At 41.3% G+C, this 23,877-nt stretch overlaps 1 protein-coding gene across 32 annotated transcripts in view; it reads right to left on the bottom strand.

The window, feature by feature from the left end:
• Positions 1–3,319: 3,319 nt before the first annotated feature.
• The window catches only part of LOC124040046 (neurexin-1a-like), a 77,262-nt gene continuing 56,704 nt past the window's right edge, over positions 3,320–23,877 (bottom strand). For 21 of the 32 annotated variants that reach the window (XM_046356775.1, XM_046356778.1, XM_046356785.1 and 18 more), the window contains 3 exons: positions 21,943–22,253; positions 18,264–18,342; positions 3,320–6,243 (listed from right to left, as the gene is read on the bottom strand). In XM_046356775.1, coding sequence (XP_046212731.1) covers positions 5,939–6,243; positions 18,264–18,342; positions 21,943–22,253 — 695 coding nt within the window. In that variant the 3' untranslated portion in view covers positions 3,320–5,938. Of the gene's footprint in view, positions 6,244–18,263; positions 18,343–20,518; positions 20,669–21,942; positions 22,254–23,877 lie in introns of those variants that run through there. The other 11 variants (XM_046356780.1, XM_046356793.1, XM_046356784.1 and 8 more) reach the window with 2 other exon arrangements.

Raw genomic sequence — 23,877 nt, 5'->3', positions numbered from 1 at the left:
GACCAGAGAATCTTGTTTCTCTAGTTATGAGAGTCCTTTAGGTGCCTATTGGCAAACTCCAAGCGGGCTGTCATGTACCTTTTACTGAGGAGTGGCTTCCATCTGCCTACTACCATAAAGACCTGATTGGTGGAGTGCTGCAGAGATGGTTGTCCTTTTGGAAGGTTATCCCATCTCCACAGAGGAACTCTGGAGCTCTGTCAGAGTGACAATTTGGTTCTTGTTCATTTCCCTGACCAAGGCCCATCTCCCCTGATTGCTCAGTTTGGCCTGGCGGTCAGCTCTAGGAAGAGTCTTGGTGGTTCTAAACTTCTTCCATTTAAGAATGGAATGTTCTTGGGATCTTCAATGCTGCAGATATGTTTTGGTAGCCTTCCCCAGATCTATGCCTCGACACAATCCTGTCGCGGAGCTCTATGGACAATTCCTTTGACCTCATTGCTTTTTAATTTATTTTTTACATGCGCTGTTATCTGTGGGACCACATGTGTGTTCCTTTCCAAATAATGTCTAATCAATTGAATTTACCACAGGTAGACTCCAATCAAGTTGTAGAAACATCTCAGGGATGATCAATGGAACAGGATGCACCTGAGCTCAATTTCAAGTCTCATAGCAAAAGGTCTGAATACTTACGTAAATAAGGGATTTCTGTTTTTTATTATTATTACATTTGTTAAAATGTCTAAAAAACTATTTTTGCTTTGTCATTGTGGGGTATTGTGTGTAGATTGATGAGGAAAACAATGGATGTAATCAATTTTAGAATAAGGCTGTAACATAACAAAATGTGGAAAAAGTCTAGGTCTTAATACTTTCCGATGGCACTGTATGTGTGTGTAAGGTGTGTGTAGGCGTGTGTTCTCTATCCTTACAGAGGTCTATAGGGAATGCCTATCAGCGTGAGGTGCATGTAAGGTGTGTCTGAACTCTGGTTTTACAGCGGCCTACGTATGGCGTGTCATTCAGCGTAAGTGCAGTTGTGTATGTTTAAGGTGTGTGGGTATAAGTAGTGTTGGTAGTTGAATACTCTGTTCTTACAGAGGTCTGGGGCATGCCGTTGAGGGTGAGGTGTGTGTAAAGCAGGGGTGTCAGACTAATTTTGCCCCGGGGGCCGCATTCGGCCTTCAACAAGTGTCACGGATCCCTCCGGAACTGTCATTATGCACACCTGGTCCCTATCCCCATTGATTAGTAATTGTATAAGTGTGCCCTTTGTTTACCATTGTCCTGTTGATTATTGTTCCTATGTCCGTTGGTCGTGTGAGTACCTGTGCTGTGTTGTTTTGCCTTTCGTGCCGCTTGTATTGGGCAGATGATTATGGGTCTCGTCCCGTGTGGTAGTCATTGTGTGCTTGTGTGTGTTCGGGTCTCGTCCCGTGAATTTATTAGAGGCACTCCTCGCTCTGTACGTGTTTGTTTGGTCTTCGTCCCCGTGCCTTTACATGGCACGCTGTAATTTGGGTCAATAAAAAACCGGAGGGCCGCACAAAAAATATGCTATATTTCCTCGCTGTGAACATTTTCAGAAAATAGTCCTCTGTCCATCGTTTTGGGGATTTTCGATGCTCCCTGCCTGTCTAACTTTCATTTTGGTGATTATTAGCAAGCTGGACACAGTCAAGAAACAATATGAATATACAATAGGTCCATTATCCTTCCTACACAGTTTCGATTTAGTTTTAGTCATTGTAAAGTATATTGAGTTTGTTTTCCCCCACTGAGTGTTTAAAACACTAGGAACACCTTCCTAATATTTGGTTACCCCCCCTTGCCCTTAACAGCCTCAATTTGTCAGAAACCTACAAGATGTTGAAAGCATCCTGCTGGCCCATGTTGACTCAAGTTGCCTGGATGTCCTTTGGGGTTGGACCATTCTTGATACACATGGGATATCAATCAATCAAATGTATTTATGAAGCCCTTTTTACAGCAGCAGATGTCACAAAGTGTTTATACAGAAACCCAGCCTAAAACCCCCAAAGAGCAATACAGATGTAACATTTCTGAACTTGTTTTTGATCTGTTATTATTACGGGCTATTGTGTGTAGATTGATGAGGAAACAAATACATGTAATCCATTTTAGAATAAGGCTGTAGCATAACACAATGTGGAAAATATTATAAACTCGAACACAGTAGCATAACACAATGTGGAAAATATTATAAAATACAACACAGTAACTAACCAACAGTCACTACAGTGTGGTAACTATGAACCCGTCATGTCCCTGCCATGATCTCCATGTTCAATCAGCAACACATCTCCTCCACCAAGTCAATAAATAATGAAAAAAGGGTAGCGATAGCATCAAAAGGAACACCATGTCCTCTTTGAAAAAAAAAACGCACACAGGTGCTTCAGCATTGCCCTCACTCCTCTATCCAGATACTCATCCCTCCATTCCTTTCTCCGTCTCTCTCCGGTCAGCAGTGTGTGTGCGTGTGAGTTTGAGAGCGAGAGAGACAGTGTGCGAGAAAGAGTGTTAAAGAGAGTCAAGAGATTGAAAGAGGCTGCGGTTTCTTCCTGTAGTGGTGTGTGTCTGTGTGTGATGGTAGTCACAGTGTGGCATAGACCTTGGGAGATGGGGTTGATAAACTGTTCACTTATCCACCAATCCGCTGGATCGCTACCTTTTGCCCCGTTCCCCTAAATCCAGAGGATCTTGTGGATATCTACTGCGACCAGGGAGTGTGTTTAGCCTGCTTGTATGTGTGTGTCTGAGGGAAACAACGTGGACATAATGTTCTCTAACACAACACTCATAAAAATGGTTATTAGGTAGTAACCCTTTTTGGTTCCAGGTAGTACTATTTTGGGTTCCATGTAGAACCCTCCGTGTAAAGGGTTTTTATCCTGAAACCAAAAAGAGGGAGAGAGAGAATGGGATAGAGGGAGGATAAAGGAATATTTGTCACGATCGTCGTAATGAGCGGAACAAGGCGCAGCGTGAGTATAGGTCCACATCTTTTTAACCTCTGTGAAACAACCAAACAAAAGTGAAGCCATGACGTGCACACAGGCAACTAAACACAAACAATATCCCACAAAACACAGGTGGGGAAATGGCTACCTAAATACGGTCACCAATCAGAGGCAACGATAAACAGCTGCCTCTAATTGGGAACCATATTAGCACCAAGATAGAAATAGACATACTAGAACACCCCCTAGTCACACCCTGACCTACTTCACCATAGAGAACCAAGGGATATCTATGGTCAGGGCGTGACAATATTGTTGTGTAGGAAATTTGCTAAATAACTTCACTTATGTCATATTTTTGAATAGAAGAGAATAGAATAAAAGTTAAAAGGTAACTTCACTTGGGTAATATTTTATTGACTCGTTTGATCTTCAAAACTATTTTTCATAATAAAGTTCCACTTTATGTTCTTCAAAGAACTGTAACAATAAAAATAAAAGTAAAATACTGTAGAAAAATTGTATATATATAAAATCAAAAGGCTAAATGAACACTTAGATGAAGAACACCACAGTTCAATGCTCCTCCTTCACTTCAGATAGAAACAGAGAGGAGAAAAGGAGAAAGAAAGAGAGAGAGGAAGAGAGGCGTCGACGAGAGGGAGAGAAGAACAGAGAGAAATAGGGATAAAGGGATAGATAAAGAGAAGGAATCAATTAGTTACATTTTTCTGTCAAATTTTTAGCTTTTATTACTACTATGTCTTTAATGCTTTATGTCCCGCCCCCAGTCTGATTCCCATGCATGTGATTGGTTGGCAATATTGCTTGGATGACCCGGGGGAGCGTGCTTGCCGACAAAAGCTAGAAATACAATGTCCAGATTAGTCACAATGGAGACTACTGCCTGTTCTGGACAGTGATTTTCGATCTAATCTGTTCTTACAGTAGGTTTTTGTGTCTCAAATGGCACCCTATTTCCTGTGCACTACTTTTGATCAGAGCCATGTAGTTTTAGGGTTAGCACTAATAGTGCACTACTTTAAACATCTGCCATTTGAGACCTACACAGTCTTACATGCACTGAATGACATCATAGTCACACCTTTAACCTTCTCCACAGAGCCCGCCCCCACCCCCCCTACTCCTGGCTGGCTGGAATTGATCACATGGACAACGAGAGGGACAATCAACCAATGTGAACACACAGGATAATCGGAGAGGGAGGGCCAATGAAAGTAAAGCAACTCAAATTCTATTAGCCAATGGCATCATGAACAGCTCTATCATTATAGAAACACATGATAACACTTAGTATTCTGTTTTGGATTATTTTACAGACATTTATTTTGTTGTAATATAAAACGTTCATCAGAGCACGTATAGTTGTCTATAGGACAAGCTTTAAAACGGGGCTGGGCCTGTGGCAGGAGGACATACCCAGCCTTTACACCAGGGTTACTCACTAAACCACAACCCAAAACAAACACACCAACCTGGCTCTCAGAGACCCTGGAGCCTGGTCACACTGCTGTGTGTTGAAGGGATGGAACGTTGTTGTGTGTACAGCATTTGTCCTGTCTTCTTATTGATGATTGCTATATGATGTTAGTTCTGAAGTTAGCTTATCCTGTTGTGTTGTCTGTCTGTCACTATTAAGCCCTGTAATAATTGGCCCTCGGGTGGTGGATCATGTGGTAGGCTTCGGTGAGCCAGGTGGTAGGTTATTATAAGCCCAGGTGGTGGATCATGTGGTAGGCTTCGGTGAGCCAGGTGGTAGGTTATTATAAGCCCAGGTGGTGGATCATGTGGTAGGCTTCGGTGAGCCAGGTGGTAGGTTATGGCTGTACTGGGTTTAGGAGTAACCCCTGTAGTCTCTGCTCTGTTAGAAACACATGGAGTAAGATAATTCAACGTGCAACAATTTCCCCAAAGAGTCTAAACTGCCCACATGTTCATCCTCATTCTTCTTCATCATCGACTTCAGCATTATCATAATAATATCATCATTATCGCAGATATCGTTGCCACCGGTCAGGGATGAAGCTCTGGTAATGAAGCTCTTGTGGTGTTGTAGGAGGTGTGAGTGTGTGTGTTGTGTGTTGTGTAGGTAGGTAGGTAGGTAGGTAGTTCTGGTGTCTCTGGTCTCCTCTCCAGAGTCAAAGTCTCTCGTTTTCATAGTCTGGATGGGTTGATACAACATTGTAACGTACGTTGTATAACGTTTGAAAATAAATGTTCCGGCAACATTTCAAACACACACAGCTCCCTTTTCCATGTACACGCCCTACTCAGTCCCTCCCCAGCGAGTCGGGCAAACAGAGCCACCATGGCAACCCTGGTGGGTGTGACTCTTCCGGTCTTATTGGCGTGGTAACGTCCATTCTGCTGACTGGTGGGCTAGGGTTAGGGGCAGGGTTCAGGTAATCTGGTGTTCCCCCATTGTACAACACCAGCCTTACACAAAATTGAAACTGGGAGTTTATCAGGGTGTTAATCTGGATATACTGAATTTGACTCCGTACGACAGAACACTAGTGTTTTCTTTTGGTGTTCTTTCCCAGTCTGCCCCCTGCCCCCTCCTCTCTCTGAGTCTACAGGACAGTTTATAGCAGGGAGAGACAGGGGCTAGTCCTTTACTGGTCCTGTACCAGGAGTCTACCTGGTGATTACTCTGCTTGTCATTACGGTTATTCTGGTCGAACACAGGCCTCACACAGAGAGGATGTGGTTAGTGGTTATTATTACTGTACAGGATGGGTCTCTGCCCTCATGGCAGTCTCTTTGTCTCTGTGTGTTTCTTTTATATGTGTGTGTGTGTGTGTGTGTGTGTGTGTGTGTGTGTGTGTGTGTGTGTGTGTGTGTGTGTGTGTGTGTGTGTGTGTGTGTGTGTGTGTGTGTGTGTGTGTGTGTGTCTCAGGGCATGTCCTCCTGTATGTGTGCATATGTCTGTATAAGTGTAGATGTGTATATGTGTATATGTGAATGTCATAAGGGTGGTCCTCCAATCCTCACACATAGTACTCCTTGTCTTTGTTCTTCTTGTTCTTGGAGATCTTGGCGATGCCCAGCGGCTTGTCCTTGGTGCTGCCGTTAGGCTGGGTGGCGGAGTTACTGATGTAGTTGCGGCTCTCGTCCACGTGGTACGAGCCCTCGTCGCGGTTGCGGTACTTGTACATGGCGTAGAGCAGGATGAGGATGCAGAGGGCGGCGGCTGCCACGATCCCCACCACCATGCCGGTGGTGCTGCTGGACTCCCTCACTCCCTCTGATGTCCCTGGGAACGGCTTGACCTCCGGGAGAGGGGGGTGGGCTGCTGGAGGGAGGATGACGGGAGAGGGGGAGGGAAAGGGGGACAGTGAGAGTTGTCTGCATTGTCCAACATTTTTCTCCATGTTAGTTGCCATCATTGTCCATCTTTCTGTTTAGTCTGCAGTTGTTTTTGCTTTGGTTTTTGTTCTGTTTGAAACTGTAAAGCGTATTTGGATTCTTGAAAAGCTCTATATAAATTCCATGCATTATTAGTATTATTAATGGAAAATGATATAGAACAGTGCTCCATAGTTTCACTTGCATTAATTACGCAAGTGTGTGATCTCAGGATAAACCTAACGCACATTAAACCTAAATGTTTCTCTAATCTACTAGTTATACTGTTAGTGTGTGAGGGTAGTAAATGTTTCTCCAGTCTACTAGCCATATTGTTAGTGTGTGAGGGTAGTAAATGTTCTCCAGTCTATTAGCCATACTGTTATTGTGTGAGGGTAATAAATGTTTCTCCAGTCTATAAGCCATACTGTTAGTGTTTGAGGGTAGTAAATGTTTCTCCAGTCTATAAGCCATACTGTTAGTGTGTGAGGGTAGTAAATGTTTATCCAGTCTATTAGCCAAACTGTTAGTGTGTGAGGGTAGTAAATGTTCTCCAGTCTATAAGCCATACTGTTAGTGTTTGAGGGTAGTACATGTTTATCCAGTCTATTAGCCATGCTGTTAGTGTGGGAGGGTAGTAAATGTTTATCCAGTCTATTAGCCATTCTGTTAGTGTGTGAGGGTAGTAAATGTCTCTCCAGTCTATTAGCCATACTGTTAGTGTGTGAGAGTAGTAAATGTTTCTCCAGTCTATTAGCCATACTGTTAGTGTGTGAGGGTAGTAAATGTTTCTCCAGTCTACTAGCCAAACTATTAGTGTGTGAGGGTAGAAAAAATGTTTATCCAGTCTACTAGCCATACTGTTAGTGTGTGAGGGTAGTAAATGTTTCTCCAGTCTATTAGCCATACTGTTAGTGTGTGAGGGTAGTAAATGTTTATCCAGTCTACTAGCCATACTGTTAGTGTGTGAGGGTAGTAATTATTTCTCCAGTCTATTAGCCATACTGTTAGTGTGTGAGGGTAGTAATTATTTCTCCAGTCTATTAGCCATACTGTTAGTGTGTGAGGGTAGTAAATGTTTATCCAGTCTACTAGCCATACTGTTAGTGTGTGAGGGTAGTAAATGTTTCTCCAGTCTTTTAGCCATACTGTTAGTGTGTGAGGGTAGTAAATGTTTATCCAGTCTACTAGCCATTCTGTTAGTGTGTGAGGGTAGTAAATGTTTCTCCAGTCTATTAGCCATACTGTTAGTGTGTGAGGGTAGTAAATGTCTCTCCAGTCTATTAGCCATACTGTTAGTGTGTGAGGGTAGTAAATGTTTCTCCAGTCTATGAGCCATACTGTTAGTGTGTGAGGGTAGTAAATGTTTCTCCAGTCTACTAGCCATACTGTTAGTGTGTGAGGGTAGTAAATGTTTCTCCAGTCTATGAGCCATACTGTTAGTGTGTGAGGGTAGTAAATGTTTCTCCAGTCTACTAGCCAAACTGTTAGTGTGTGAGGGTAGTAAATGTTTCTCCAGTCCACTAGCCATACTGTTAGTGAGTGAGTGTAGTAAATGTTTATCCAGTCTATAAGCCATACTGTTAGTGTGTGAGGGTAGTAATTATTTCTCCAGTCTATTAGCCATACTGTTAGTGTGTGAGGGTAGTAAATGTTTCTCCAGTCTATTAGCCATACTGTTAGTGTGTGAGGGTAGTAAATGTTTATCCAGTCTACTAGCCATACTGTTAGTGTGTGAGGGTAGTAAATGTTTCTCCAGTCTATTAGCCATACTGTTAGTGTGTGAGGGTAGTAAATGTTTCTCCAGTCTACTAGCCATTCTGTTAGTGTGTGAGGGTAGTAAATGTTTCTCCAGTCTATTAGCCATACTGTTAGTGTGTGAGGGTAGTAAATGTTTCTATTAGCCATACTGTTAGTGTGTGAGGGTAGTAAATGTTTATCCAGTCTATTAGCCATACTGTTAGTGTGTGAGGGTAGTAAATGTTTATCCAGTCTATTAGCCATACTGTTAATGTGTGAGGGTAGTAAATGTTTATCCAGTCTATAAGCCATACTGTTAGTGTGTGAGGGTAGTAAATGTTTATCCAGTCTATTAGCCATACTGTTGGTGTGTGAGGGTAGTAAATGTTTATCCAGTCTATAAGCCATACTGTTAGTGTGTGAGGGTAGTAAATGTTTATCCAGTCTACTAGCTATTCTGTTATTGTTTGAGGGTAATAAATGTTGTTCTATTCAATTAGACATGGTGTTAGTATGTGAGGGAATAAAATGTTTCTCCAATCTACTTGACATACTGTTAGTGTGTGAGGGTAGTAATTGTTTCTCCAGTCTATAAGCCATACTGTTAGTGTCTGAGGGTAGTAATTATTTCCCCAGTCTACTAGCCAAACTATTAGTGTGTGAGGGTAGTAATTGTTTCTCCAGTCTATAAGCCATACTGTTAGTGTGTGAGGGTAGTAATTGTTTCTCCAGTCTACTAGCCATACTGTTAGTGTGTGAGGGTAGTAATTATTTCTCCAGTCTACTAGCCAAACTATTAGTGTGTGAGTGTAGTAATTGTTTCTCCAGTCTATAAGCCATACTGTTAGTGTGTGAGGGTAGTAATTGTTTCTCCAGTCTATAAGCCATACTGTTAGTGTGTGAGGGTAGTAAGTATTTCTCCAGTCTACTAGCCAAACTATTAGTGTGTGAGGGTAGTAATTGTTTCTCCAGTCTATAAGCCAAACTATTAGTGTGTGAGGGTAGTAATTATTTCTCCAGTCTACTAGCCAAACTGTTAGTGTGTGAGGGTAGTAAATGTTTCTCCAGTCCACTAGCCATACTGTTAGTGAGTGAGTGTAGTAAATGTTTATCCAGTCTATAAGCCATACTGTTAGTGTGTGAGGGTAGTAATTATTTCTCCAGTCTATTAGCCATACTGTTAGTGTGTGAGGGTAGTAAATGTTTCTCCAGTCTATTAGCCATACTGTTAGTGTGTGAGGGTAGTAAATGTTTATCCAGTCTACTAGCCATACTGTTAGTGTGTGAGGGTAGTAAATGTTTCTCCAGTCTATTAGCCATACTGTTAGTGTGTGAGGGTAGTAAATGTTTCTCCAGTCTACTAGCCATTCTGTTAGTGTGTGAGGGTAGTAAATGTTTCTCCAGTCTATTAGCCATACTGTTAGTGTGTGAGGGTAGTAAATGTCTCTCCAGTCTATTAGCCATACTGTTAGTGTGTGAGGGTAGTAAATGTTTATCCAGTCTATTAGCCATACTGTTAGTGTGTGAGGGTAGTAAATGTTTATCCAGTCTATTAGCCATACTGTTAATGTGTGAGGGTAGTAAATGTTTATCCAGTCTATAAGCCATACTGTTAGTGTGTGAGGGTAGTAAATGTTTATCCAGTCTATTAGCCATACTGTTGGTGTGTGAGGGTAGTAAATGTTTATCCAGTCTATAAGCCATACTGTTAGTGTGTGAGGGTAGTAAATGTTTATCCAGTCTACTAGCTATTCTGTTATTGTTTGAGGGTAATAAATGTTGTTCTATTCAATTAGACATGGTGTTAGTATGTGAGGGAATAAAATGTTTCTCCAATCTACTTGACATACTGTTAGTGTGTGAGGGTAGTAATTGTTTCTCCAGTCTATAAGCCATACTGTTAGTGTCTGAGGGTAGTAATTATTTCCCCAGTCTACTAGCCAAACTATTAGTGTGTGAGGGTAGTAATTGTTTCTCCAGTCTATAAGCCATACTGTTAGTGTGTGAGGGTAGTAATTGTTTCTCCAGTCTACTAGCCATACTGTTAGTGTGTGAGGGTAGTAATTATTTCTCCAGTCTACTAGCCAAACTATTAGTGTGTGAGTGTAGTAATTGTTTCTCCAGTCTATAAGCCATACTGTTAGTGTGTGAGGGTAGTAATTGTTTCTCCAGTCTATAAGCCATACTGTTAGTGTGTGAGGGTAGTAAGTATTTCTCCAGTCTACTAGCCAAACTATTAGTGTGTGAGGGTAGTAATTGTTTCTCCAGTCTATAAGCCAAACTATTAGTGTGTGAGGGTAGTAATTGTTTCTCCAGTCTATAAGCCATACTGTTAGTGTGTGAGGGTAGTAATTGTTTCTCCAGTCTATAAGCCATACTGTTAGTGTGTGAGGGTAGTAATTGTTTCTCCAGTCTACTAGCCAAACTATTAGTGTGTGAGGGTAGTAATTATTTCTCCAGTCTATTAGCCATACTGTTAGTGTGTGAGGGTAGTAATTGTTTCTCCAGTCTACTAGCCAAACTATTAGTGTGTGAGGGTAGTAATTATTTCTCCAGTCTATTAGCCATACTGTTAGTGTCTGAGTGTAGTAATTATTTCTCCAGTCTACTAGCCAAACTATTAGTGTGTCAGGATAGTCATTATTTCTCCAGTCTATTAGCCATACTGTTAGTGTGTGAGGGTAGTAAATGTTTCTCCAGTCTATTAGCCATACTGTTAGTGTGTGAGGGTAGTAAATGTTTCTCCAGTCTACTAGCCATTCTGTTAGTGTGTGAGGGTAGTAAATGTTTCTCCAGTCTATTAGCCATACTGTTAGTGTGTGAGGGTAGTAAATGTTTATCCAGTCTATTAGCCATACTGTTAGTGTGTGAGGGTAGTAAATGTTTATCCAGTCTATTATCCATACTGTTAATGTGTGAGGGTAGTAAATGTTTATCCAGTCTATAAGCCATACTGTTAGTGTGTGAGGGTAGTAAATGTTTATCCAGTCTATTAGCCATACTGTTGGTGTGTGAGGGTAGTAAATTTTTTATCCAGTCTACTCGCCAAACTGTTAGTGTGTGAGGGTAGTAAATGTTTCTCCAGTCTATTAGCCATACTGTTAGTGTGTGAGGGTAGTAAATGTTTATCCAGTCTACTAGCCATTCTGTTATTGTTTGAGGGTAATAAATGTTTTTCTATTCAATTAGACATGGTGTTAGTATGTGCGGGAATACAATGTTTCTCCAATCTACTTGACATACTGTTAGTGTGTGAGGATAGTAATTGTTTCTCCAGTCTATAAGCCATACTGTTAGTGTGTGAGGGTAGTAATTGTTTCTCCAGTCTACTAGCCATACTGTTAGTGTGTGAGGGTAGTAATTATTTCTCCAGTCTACTAGCCAAACTATTAGTGTGTGGGTAGTAATTGTTTCTCCAGTCTACTAGCCAAACTATTAGTGTGTGAGGGTAGTAATTATTTCTCCAGTCTATTAGCCATACTGTTAGTGTGTGAGGGTAGTAATTGTTTCTCCAGTCTATTAGCCATACTGTTAGTGTCTGAGTGTAGTAATTATTTCTCCAGTCTACTAGCCAAACTATTAGTGTGTGAGGGTAGTAATTATTTCTCAAGTCTATTAGCCATACTGTTAGTGTCTGAGTGTAGTAATTATTTCTCCAGTCTACTAGCCAAACTATTAGTGTGTCAGGGTAGTAATTATTTCTCCAGTCTATTAGCCATACTGTTAGTGTGTGAGTGTAGTAATTATTTCTCCAGTCTACTAGCCAAACTATTAGTGTGTGAGGGTAGTAATTATTTCTCAAGTCTACTAGCCAAACTATTAGTGTGTGAGGGTAGTAATTGTTTATCCAGTCTATTAGCCATACTGTTAGTGTGTGAGGGTAGTAAAAATGTTTCTCCAGTCTATAAGCCATACTGTTAGTGTGTGAGGGTAGTAAATGTTTATCCAGTCTATTAGCCATACTGTTAGTGTGTGAGGGTAGTAAAATGTCTCTCCAGTCTATTAGCCATACTGTTAGTGTGTGAGGGTAGTAAATGTTTCTCCAGTCTACTAGCCATACTGTTAGTGTGTGAGGGTAGTAAATGTTTCTCCAGTCTACTAGCCAAACTGTTAGTGTGTGAGGGTAGTAATTATTTCTCCAGTCTACTAGCCAAACTATTAGTGTGTGAGGGTAGTAATTATTTCTCCAGTCTACTAGCCAAACTATTAGTGTGTGAGGGTAGTAATTGTTTCTCCAGTCTATAAGCCAAACTATTAGTGTGTGAGGGTAGTAATTGTTTCTCCAGTCTATAAGCCATACTGTTAGTGTGTGAGGGTAGTAATTGTTTCTCCAGTCTACTAGCCAAACTATTAGTGTGTGAGGGTAGTAATTATTTCTCCAGTCTATTAGCCATACTGTTAGTGTGTGAGGGTAGTAATTGTTTCTCCAGTCTACTAGCCAAACTATTAGTGTGTGAGGGTAGTAATTATTTCTCCAGTCTATTAGCCATACTGTTAGTGTCTGAGTGTAGTAATTATTTCTCCAGTCTACTAGCCAAACTATTAGTGTGTCAGGATAGTCATTATTTCTCCAGTCTATTAGCCATACTGTTAGTGTGTGAGGGTAGTAAATGTTTCTCCAGTCTATTAGCCATACTGTTAGTGTGTGAGGGTAGTAAATGTTTCTCCAGTCTACTAGCCATTCTGTTAGTGTGTGAGGGTAGTAAATGTTTCTCCAGTCTATTAGCCATACTGTTAGTGTGTGAGGGTAGTAAATGTTTATCCAGTCTATTAGCCATACTGTTAGTGTGTGAGGGTAGTAAATGTTTATCCAGTCTATTATCCATACTGTTAATGTGTGAGGGTAGTAAATGTTTATCCAGTCTATAAGCCATACTGTTAGTGTGTGAGGGTAGTAAATGTTTATCCAGTCTATTAGCCATACTGTTGGTGTGTGAGGGTAGTAAATTTTTTATCCAGTCTACTCGCCAAACTGTTAGTGTGTGAGGGTAGTAAATGTTTCTCCAGTCTATTAGCCATACTGTTAGTGTGTGAGGGTAGTAAATGTTTATCCAGTCTACTAGCCATTCTGTTATTGTTTGAGGGTAATAAATGTTTTTCTATTCAATTAGACATGGTGTTAGTATGTGCGGGAATACAATGTTTCTCCAATCTACTTGACATACTGTTAGTGTGTGAGGATAGTAATTGTTTCTCCAGTCTATAAGCCATACTGTTAGTGTGTGAGGGTAGTAATTGTTTCTCCAGTCTACTAGCCATACTGTTAGTGTGTGAGGGTAGTAATTATTTCTCCAGTCTACTAGCCAAACTATTAGTGTGTGAGGGTAGTAATTGTTTCTCCAGTCTACTAGCCAAACTATTAGTGTGTGAGGGTAGTAATTATTTCTCCAGTCTATTAGCCATACTGTTAGTGTGTGAGGGTAGTAATTGTTTCTCCAGTCTATTAGCCATACTGTTAGTGTCTGAGTGTAGTAATTATTTCTCCAGTCTACTAGCCAAACTATTAGTGTGTGAGGGTAGTAATTATTTCTCAAGTCTATTAGCCATACTGTTAGTGTCTGAGTGTAGTAATTATTTCTCCAGTCTACTAGCCAAACTATTAGTGTGTCAGGGTAGTAATTATTTCTCCAGTCTATTAGCCATACTGTTAGTGTCTGAGTGTAGTAATTATTTCTCCAGTCTACTAGCCAAACTATTAGTGTGTGAGGGTAGTAATTATTTCTCAAGTCTACTAGCCAAACTATTAGTGTGTGAGGGTAGTAATTGTTTATCCAGTCTATTAGCCATACTGTTAGTGTGTGAGGGTAGTAAAATGTTTCTCCAGTCTATAAGCCATACTGTTAGTGTGTGAGGGTAGTAAATGTTTATCCAGTCTATTAGCCATACTGTTAGTGTGTGAGGGTAGTAAAATGTCTCTCCAGTCTATTAGCCATACTGTTAGTGTGTGAGGGTAGTAAATGTTTCTCCAGTCTATGAGCCATACTGTTAGTGTGTGAGGGTAGTAAATGTTTCTCCAGTCTACTAGCCATACTGTTAGTGTGTGAGGGTAGTAAATGTTTCTCCAGTCTACTAGCCAAACTGTTAGTGTGTGAGGGTAGTAAATGTTTCTCCAGTCCACTAGCCATACTGTTAGTGTGTGAGTGTAGTAAATGTTTATCCAGTCTATAAGCCATACTGTTAGTGTGTGAGGGTAGTAATTATTTATCCAGTCTATTAGCCATACTGTTAGTGTGTGAGGGTAGTAAATGTTTCTCCAGTCTATTAGCCATACTGTTAGTGTGTGAGGGTAGTAAATGTTTCTCCAGTCTATTAGCCATACTGTTAGTGTGTGAGGGTAGTAAATGTTTCTCCAGTCTACTAGCCATTCTGTTAGTGTGTGAGGGTAGTAAATGTTTCTCCAGTCTATTAGCCATACTGTTAGTGTGTGAGGGTAGTAAATGTCTCTCCAGTCTACTCGCCAAACTGTTAGTGTGTGAGGGTAGTAAATGTTTCTCCAGTCTATTAGCCATACTGTTAGTGTGTGAGGGTAGTAAATGTTTATCCAGTCTACTAGCTATTCTGTTATTGTTTGAGGGTAATAAATGTTGTTCTATTCAATTAGACATGGTGTTAGTATGTGAGGGAATAAAATGTTTCTCCAATCTACTTGACATACTGTTAGTGTGTGAGGGTAGTAATTGTTTCTCCAGTCTATAAGCCATACTGTTAGTGTCTGAGGGTAGTAATTATTTCCCCAGTCTACTAGCCAAACTATTAGTGTGTGAGGGTAGTAATTGTTTCTCCAGTCTATAAGCCATACTGTTAGTGTGTGAGGGTAGTAATTGTTTCTCCAGTCTACTAGCCATACTGTTAGTGTGTGAGGGTAGTAATTATTTCTCCAGTCTACTAGCCAAACTATTAGTGTGTGAGTGTAGTAATTGTTTCTCCAGTCTATAAGCCATACTGTTAGTGTGTGAGGGTAGTAATTATTTCTCAAGTCTACTAGCCAAACTATTAGTGTGTGAGGGTAGTAATTGTTTCTCCAGTCTATAAGCCATACTGTTAGTGTGTGAGGGTAGTAATTATTTCTCCAGTCTACTAGCCAAACTATTAGTGTGTGAGGGTAGTAATTGTTTCTCCAGTCTATAAGCCATACTGTTAGTGTGTGAGGGTAGTAATTATTTCTCCAGTCTACTAGCCAAACTATTAGTGTGTGAGGGTAGTAATTATTTCTCCAGTCTACTAGCCAAACTATTAGTGTGTGAGTGTAGTAATTGTTTCTCCAGTCTATAAACCAAACTATTAGTGTGTGAGGGTAGTAATTGTTTCTCCAGTCTATAAGCCATACTGTTAGTGTGTGAGGGTAGTAATTGTTTCTCCAGTCTACTAGCCAAACTATTAGTGTGTGAGGGTAGTAATTATTTCTCCAGTCTATTAGCCATACTGTTAGTGTGTGAGGGTAGTAATTGTTTCTCCAGTCTACTAGCCAAACTATTAGTGTGTGAGGGTAGTAATTATTTCTCCAGTCTATTAGCCATACTGTTAGTGTCTGAGTGTAGTAATTATTTCTCCAGTCTACTAGCCAAACTATTAGTGTGTGAGGGTAGTAATTATTTCTCAAGTCTATTAGCCATACTGTTAGTGTCTGAGTGTAGTAATTATTTCTCCAGTCTACTAGCCAAACTATTAGTGTGTCAGGGTAGTCATTATTTCTCCAGTCTATTAGCCATACTGTTAGTGTGTGAGGGTAGTAAATGTTTCTCCAGTCTACTAGCCATTCTGTTAGTGTGTGAGGGTAGTAAATGTTTCTCCAGTCTATTAGCCATACTGTTAGTGTGTGAGGGTAGTAAATGTCTCTCCAGTCTATTAGCCATACTGTTAGTGTGTGAGGGTAGTAAATGTTTATCCAGTCTATTAGCCATACTGTTAGTGTGTGAGGGTAGTAAATGTTTATCCAGTCTATAAGCCATACTGTTAGTGTGTGAGGGTAGTAAATGTTTATCCAGTCTATAAGCCATACTGTTAGTGTGTGAGGGTAGTAAATGTTTATCCAGTCTATAAGCCATACTGTTAGTGTGTGAGGGTAGTAAATGTTTATCCAGTCTATAAGCCATACTGTTAGTGTGTGAGGGTAGTAAATGTTTATCCAGTCTATTAGCCATACTGTTGGTGTGTGAGGGTAGTAAATGTTTATCCAGTCTATAAGCCATACTGTTAGTGTGTGAGGGTAGTAAATGTTTATCCAATCTATAAGCCATACTATTAGTGTGTGAGGGTAGTACATTTTTTATCCAGTCTATTCGCCAAACTGTGAGTGTGTGAGGGTAGTAAATGTTTCTCCAGTCTATTAGCCATACTGTTAGTGTGTGAGGGTAGTACATGTTTATCCAGTCTACTAGCCATTCTGTTATTGTTTGAGGGTAATAAATGTTTTTCTATTCAATTAGACATGGTGTTAGTATGTGAGGGAATAAAATGTTTCTCCAATCTACTTGACATACTGTTAGTGTGTGAGGATAGTAATTGTTTCTCCAGTCTATAAGCCATACTGTTAGTGTGTGAGGGTAGTAATTGTTTCTCCAGTCTACTAGCCATACTGTTAGTGTGTGAGGGTAGTAATTATTTCTCCAGTCTACTAGCCAAACTATTAGTGTGTGAGGGTAGTAATTGTTTCTCCAGTCTATTAGCCATACTGTTAGTGTCTGAGTGTAGTAATTATCTCTCCAGTCTACTAGCCAAACTATTAGTGTGTGAGGGTAGTAAATGTTTTTCTATTCAATTAGACATGGTGTTAGTATGTGAGGGAATAAAATGTTTCTCCAATCTACTTGACATACTGTTAGTGTGTGAGGGTAGTAATTGTTTCTCCAGTCTATAAGCCATACCGTTAGTGTGTGAGGGTAGTAATTGTTTCTCCAGTCTACTAGCCATACTGTTAGTGTGTGAGGGTAGTAATTATTTCTCCAGTCTACTAGCCATACTGTTAGTGTGTGAGGGTAGTAATTATTTCTCCAGTCTACTAGCCAAACTATTAGTGTGTGAGGGTAGTAATTGTTTCTCCAGTCTATAAGCCATACTGTTAGTGTGTGAGGGTAGTAAATGTTTCTCTAGTCTACTAGCCATATTGTAAGTGTCTGATGGTAGTAAATGTTTCTCTAGTCTACTAGCCATATTGTAAGTGTCTGATGGTAGTAAATGTTTCTCTAGTCTACTAGCCATATTGTAAGTGTCTGATGGTAGTAAATGTTTCTCTAGTCTACTAGCCATATTGTAAGTGTCTGATGGTAGTAAATGTTTCTCTAGTCTACTAGCCATATTGTTAGTGTGTGAGGGTAGTAAATGTTTCTCCAGTCTATAAGCCATACCGTTAGTGTGTGAGGGTAGTAAATGTTTCTCCAGTCTATTAGCCATACTGTTAGTGTGTGAGGGTAGTAAATGTTTATCCAGTCTACTTGCCATACTGTTAGTGTGTGAGGGTAGTAAATGTTTCTCCAGTCTACTAGCCATACTGTTAGTGTGTGAGGGTAGTAAATGTTTCTCTAGTCTACTAGCAATACTGTTAGTGTGTGAGGGTAGTAAATGTTTCTCCGGTCTACTTGCCATACTGTTAGTGTGTGAGGGTAGTAAATGTTTCTCTAGTCTATGAGCCATACTGTTAGTGTGTGAGGGTAGTAAATGTTTCTCCAGTCTATTAGCCATACTGTTAGTGTGTGAGGGTAGTAAATGTTTATCCAGTCTACTTGCCATACTGTTAGTGTGTGAGGGTAGTAAATGTTTCTCCAGTCTACTAGCCATACTGTTAGTGTGTGAGGGTAGTAAATGTTTCTCTAGTCTACTAGCAATACTGTTACTGTGTGAGGGTAGTAAATGTTTCTCCAGTCTACTTGCCATACTGTTAGTGTGTGAGGGTAGTAAATGTTTCTCTAGTCTATGAGCCATACTGTTAGTGTGTGAGGGTAGTAAATGTTTCTCCAGTCTACTAGCCATACTGTTAGTGTGTGAGGGTAGTAAATGTTTCTCTAGTCTACGAGCAAAACTGTTAGTGTGTGAGGGTAGTAAATGTTTCTCCAGTCTACTTGCCATACTGTTAGTGTGTGAGGGTAGTAAATGTTTCTCTAGTCTATGAGCCATACTGTTAGTGTGTGAGGGTAGTACATGTTTCTCCAGTCTATTAGCCATACTGTTAGTGTGTGAGGGTAGTAGTGTGTTAGTACAGTAGTAGTATGTACTGTATATGGTATATATTACCAGAGCTGGGGTCACATGGGTCAATGTCCTCGTCATCACTGGGACACTCAGCTGATGCCACCAGCAGGTCGTCTGTCGACTGGAGAGAGACAATGCATCATTAAACACACACTTTTGTTTTTTGTAATACTTATGAATCACTGGAGCCTTTCATGTACATGTTATTGACATGTAAAGTATTTCCAGAGAGCTCCTCTCTTTCTGCAAACAGAACACAAAAAACTCTCAACTTGAAGTCAAATATACTTTGGATTTACAAAAATTCCCGAATCCCGAGTCCTGGCAAACTTCCAAACTGCGAAATTGTGAAGAGAGAGGTGGAGAGAAAGCGAGAGAACGGAAGTGAGATAGAGAGAAGAGGAGGAGAGAGGTGTTGGTTACGAGCTGGGATCTAATCACAAGGGATCACATATCCATCTCCTCCTCCTCCTCTCTCCTTCTCTGGCTCTCCCCTTCCTCCTTTTCCCCATCTTCTCCCACATTCCTTCCTCCCCTTTATAGTGGTCCACCGATGTGCTGATTGCTGATCTCTGAGGACTGTGTGTCCATATAAGTTAACTATAATAAAGTAACTAACCAACAGTGTACTGTACAGTGCAGTAACTATGAATCCTTCATGTCCATGTCCTGCTCTTTGAGCAACACAAGTTGGGAAGATGCTCCTTTGGCCAATCCCCCTCCTTCCTCACTCTCTCTCAGCCCGAACAATGCCTCTCCACTTCCTCTCCTCCTCCACCCTTTCTCTCATTGGCAGCGCCCTCTCTCTTCCCCTACTCTCCCGCCTGTTGCCATGGCAACTCTAAGTTCAGGCCGTTAAAACGAAGGGCGTGTTTCACTGAGAGATCTGAAACACTGGCACTCACCACCAGACAGAAAGAGAGAGATTATCAGGGCATTAATCTGGACTCCGTATATGACAGAAGACTAGCGTTCTGTGTTCTTTCCCAGTGAGAGAGAGAGAGAGAGAGAGAGGATAAGAGAGAGAGAGAGAGTGAGAGAGAGAGTGATGTAAGTAATGGAGGTAGGGAGAGAAAAAGAAAGAGCTGTGTTGGGAGAGAGACAGGTGGAAGAAGAGAAAGAGATGGAGGAAGAGAGTCATGGAGGGAGAGATGGACAACGGATAGGACAAGGAAAAGCATGAGGAGAGAAGGAAGGAGACATCAAAGTGTTGCAGCTTAAGTTAACGTCATGCTAATTGAGTGTGCATATTCATGAGTTTGTTAAACATCGCCTGCTTCGACTTTACAGCTGAGAAATGTGTGTGTGTGTGTGCATGAGCGTGTGTGTTTGTGTGGGAGCGAGAGTGTGAGTGCGTGTTTTAAACCCACACAGAGTCCGCGGTGTATTAAAATGGGAGAGTGATGCATTGCAGTAGTCATAGCTAACCTCAGTATGGGGACTGGAGAGAACAGCAGAACAGGTCTAGAACCCAACATAGAACGGGACTAGAACCCACAAACACCCTCACAAAAAATCTACGCAAATACATTTAGCGCAATGCATCCCAAGATAACAGAAATGCAGCACTATTGAAGTCTAGTAAAAGGCACTATAGAAGCTAACCTCGCATTAATGGCTACATCAGCCAGGTACTTCTTGCAACGATGTGATAGATTTCACTTTTGCTAATTAGACAATCAAAAATCCCGGGAGAAAAGTAAACATAACGCTGTCTGCTTATAGGGTGCCCATGATCCCAATTGCCTGAGCGTGATTGGTCAAGACCAACTGTAAGCAGATGTGTATGTTTAGATGAATGCCCTTTCGACACCTTTAACTGTAACCCCTCCGATCTCTATTCCAGACGGATTCTAATGACTCCGACTCATTCTAGACTCCAAACGGAACAGTCTCCTCAGCTGACCTCGACTCACATGTCAATCAAACTACAGACCTGCCAATCAAACCACAGCCCTTTAAGTTGCCAATTAAAAGTGAGCCAAGTCTGTTCCACTGATGCACACTCACGCTCCTGAACAATGCATGCAAACCTCTTCCTATAGCCTCATTTCTTTTTCTCACCCGTCTTCCGTCTCTCCTCTACAGCCTTATCTCTCCCTCTCTTTGTCTGACAGCGATGCATGCCACCTTCCAGCACAGACGAAGAAAGGTAGAGAGCCAGAGATAAAGCAAGAGGGGAAGAGAAAATTGAAAAGGAAAGCGACGGATAGCGAAAGAAAGAGGGAGAGAGAAAAGGGAGAGATGGAGAGATGAAGGCGAAAGATGGTATCATGCCGAAGGAGTAAAATCAGTACCTGAGCAGCCGAACAATGCCAGCGAGCGTCCATGCCTGCCTGACTGCCTAGCTCACACATAACACACACACGGTGTACACACACTGCTCTACTTCAACACACACACACTCTGTTGGCTGCAGCTCTGTCAGCACGGAGAGAAGAGGAGCTATTCTGCATAAGTACTGATACACTGACTACCTACCACTGCTGAGAGAGAGAGAGAGAGAGAGAGAGAGAGAGAGACAGAGAGAGAGAGAGAGAGAGAGAGAGAGAGAGAGAGAGAGAGAGATGATGCTTCTACCCATATAACACACATGGACACACACACGCACACACACAAAAACACACCGATAACACCCAAACTAAACTGAGCAAAGTGAGTCAGAGCAGACTGTAGCAAAACACAAACACACACTCTTTTACATTATTAATAACTCTTGACTTCCTAGGAGAGAGTCTCACTAAACTCATGGCAGCAGGACGAAACACATCAAACACACTCAAAATCACACACACGCCACGCGAACACACACATGCGTCACATGTACACACGCGTCTCGCGCACAATCACTTTGTTCTGATCCACCATTAAGTGGTTTCACTGCTCCTCCCTCTGCTGCAACCGACTGTAACTAAGTACAGCCTACATGTTACCTCTATATGTTTGTGTGTGTCCATGAACACTTGTTGAATACAGCTTGGTTGCTAGGTAACCCCAGCAGCAGATTAGTGTTTCTTATTAAACACACACTCACGCATGCACACACACTGCAGCATATCGGGCATACATTCTGTCTGACCTAGTTCCCATCTTGGGATATTGACTCATTTGCAATGCTCTCTGCAAACCAGTTACACTACAAACCAGTTACACTACACACACACACACACACACACACACACACACACACACACACACACACACACACACACACACACACACACACACACACACACACACACACACACACACACACACACACACACACACACACACACACACACACACAGACACACGTCTGAAGTGTAAAAAGGAACACTCTGTCTCACTCCATCACTCAAACCATCTAAATCCATCTAGATATATTATTGATGCCTGAGGCTCTGCTCACAGCTCTGCATTCCATTATTTATGTCTGAGGTATACACAAAGGAGCTATACACTTTGGAGCACGAGAGAGTGAGAGAAAGAGAGAGGGAAAGAATATTTAAGAGGGTTCACTATCTCCATGGCAACTCGCATCATTGGAAATGATTCGTTTTCAGAGTGCGTCAGACTATTTCATAACCCAGAATCCCTCTCCACACACAAACAAAGAGAGCCTGTTCACCATAACCTCCTGACAGGTAATAGCAGATACAGTTTATAGTATCTATATCTGTGAGGTTATGATTTGCTCAATTAGCCTGTTTATGCCTTAGTGTCATAGTTAGTTTCCTACCTGCTGCGTAGTTCCTCCTCCTTGCTTCCTGTTTGTGGCGGTTGTCGTGGTGATGTCGCCGGCATTGGCGGCGGGGTCTGATCGGTTTGCCCCGGCGGCAGCGCTGGATTGGGGCGTGATGGAGGAGGGCATGTCCCCAACCAATCGCGTGCTGCCCTCCAGGCGGATGTGGGCGTGTCCTTCGGCGGCCATGTTGAGTATCTTCAGCCCGTTGTAGTAGAGACCGGCCATCTGACCCTGGAACTGACCTGCTTCCTTTCCTCTTCCCACCGTCACCGTCGTCTGGCTGTTGAAGATGGTCAGCTGGCGGCCTGGACACACACACACACACACACACACACACACACACACACACACACACACACACACACACACACACACACACACACACACACACACACACACACACACACACACACACACACACACACAGACACACACACACGCATACATATGAGTCGTCGGTGTGATGATAATATACACGTTAAATCGTAATGTTAGCGTGTTGTAAGTATGAACAAAGGCTGAGATGTACTGTGGAAATAGGGGGCTGGAGGAAGAGAGGAGGAGGAAAAGAAGACGATGAAGGAGGATGAAAGGAAGAGTAGGATGAAGAGAGAGGACATGAGATAGCTGAGAGATGGTTGCTCTTGGAGACGCATCAGGAGCAAGTCATCATGTTGATCGGACATGTCGATTGATTTCCCTCAAAATATGGTTATTACAGCCTTATGAAGCCCTAAGAAGCCAAATGAAGCGTTATAAAGCCATATGAAGCTCTATGAAGCATGCGCAGGTCATAGCTTTGTCTCTGGTCACTGGTAAAGGGACTTCAGGTATTTAAAGGAGCTCTGCTGAAGTTTGAGGTTAATAAAAAAAACAATGCATTTAACATCTCTCAAGTCTTACAAGTAATATCTGATTATGAACTTTGTTCAACACTGATATGTGGTATCACTTCAGAATGACTCCTCGCAATAAAGCATTTATATAACGGAGGAGTAAATAGTTTATTCATCATTTATTGATCATTACTCCCACATTTGTACATTTTTAGTAACCTAGTTATTCACCCATTTCTAAATCCCTTTTAACGTATTTAATATTGACTCATAAAGGCCATTCAGAAGATGTTTCATATATGTCCTTATAAACCATTTACTAATCATCCGTCAACTCTTTGCATGGCCTCGTCTTAAGTGTGGGCTATTTATAGATACTTTATAAACATCTTGAGTGACTGGTGTACTTTCTCACAAAAAGATGGACATGCCATTGGGAGACATTCCAACCCCCCCCCCCCCCCTAGCAAAAGGAAACCCTCAGCCAACGGCCCCACCCACTAACTTCCCCGCGTGCATGAAGCAGTCAAAGTTAAAGGAAACAAATATCTGAATACATTATCGTGCTGAACTATTCAATTACGTTTAAAGGAGTTACTACCCTTTAAAAGCCCAGTAGAGGTACAGCCAAACAAAGCCGTGTGTGAACATAGTCTGTGGTTAAAAGACTGAAGCACTGGAAGCATTTCAAGGTCCAATTCAGGCGTTTTGTATCTCAATACAGCCTAAAATCATTTCTTGGTAACAATGTACCTTACTGTTATCAGTTTTCCCCTCCCCACTCAGACCACTCACAGACAGTCGTAGCTGAATTCTTGTTTGAGAAATTGCTCTTTGCAGTTATTGTTCATTGTTGACCATTTTAATTGAAAACAATCACAGTAAGGTACTTAATTGTTTTTTTTTAAACCAGAAATTATTTTATATTGAGATACAAAATGACTGTATTGGACCTTTTTAAGGAGCATCAGGTACTGTTGGAATGTCTACCAATGGTATGTCCATCTTTTTGTGAGAAATTGCACCGGTCACTCAAAACACTTATAAACCATTTAGAAAGTAGAAATATTCAACACTTTTCATCAGGACACAC

Source organism: Oncorhynchus gorbuscha, linkage group LG07, assembly GCF_021184085.1.
Source record: "Oncorhynchus gorbuscha isolate QuinsamMale2020 ecotype Even-year linkage group LG07, OgorEven_v1.0, whole genome shotgun sequence".
NCBI classification, from domain to species: domain Eukaryota; kingdom Metazoa; phylum Chordata; class Actinopteri; order Salmoniformes; family Salmonidae; genus Oncorhynchus; species Oncorhynchus gorbuscha.
The sequence above is the reverse complement of the archived record's forward strand: the minus strand, read 5'-3'. Positions and strand labels throughout refer to the sequence as shown.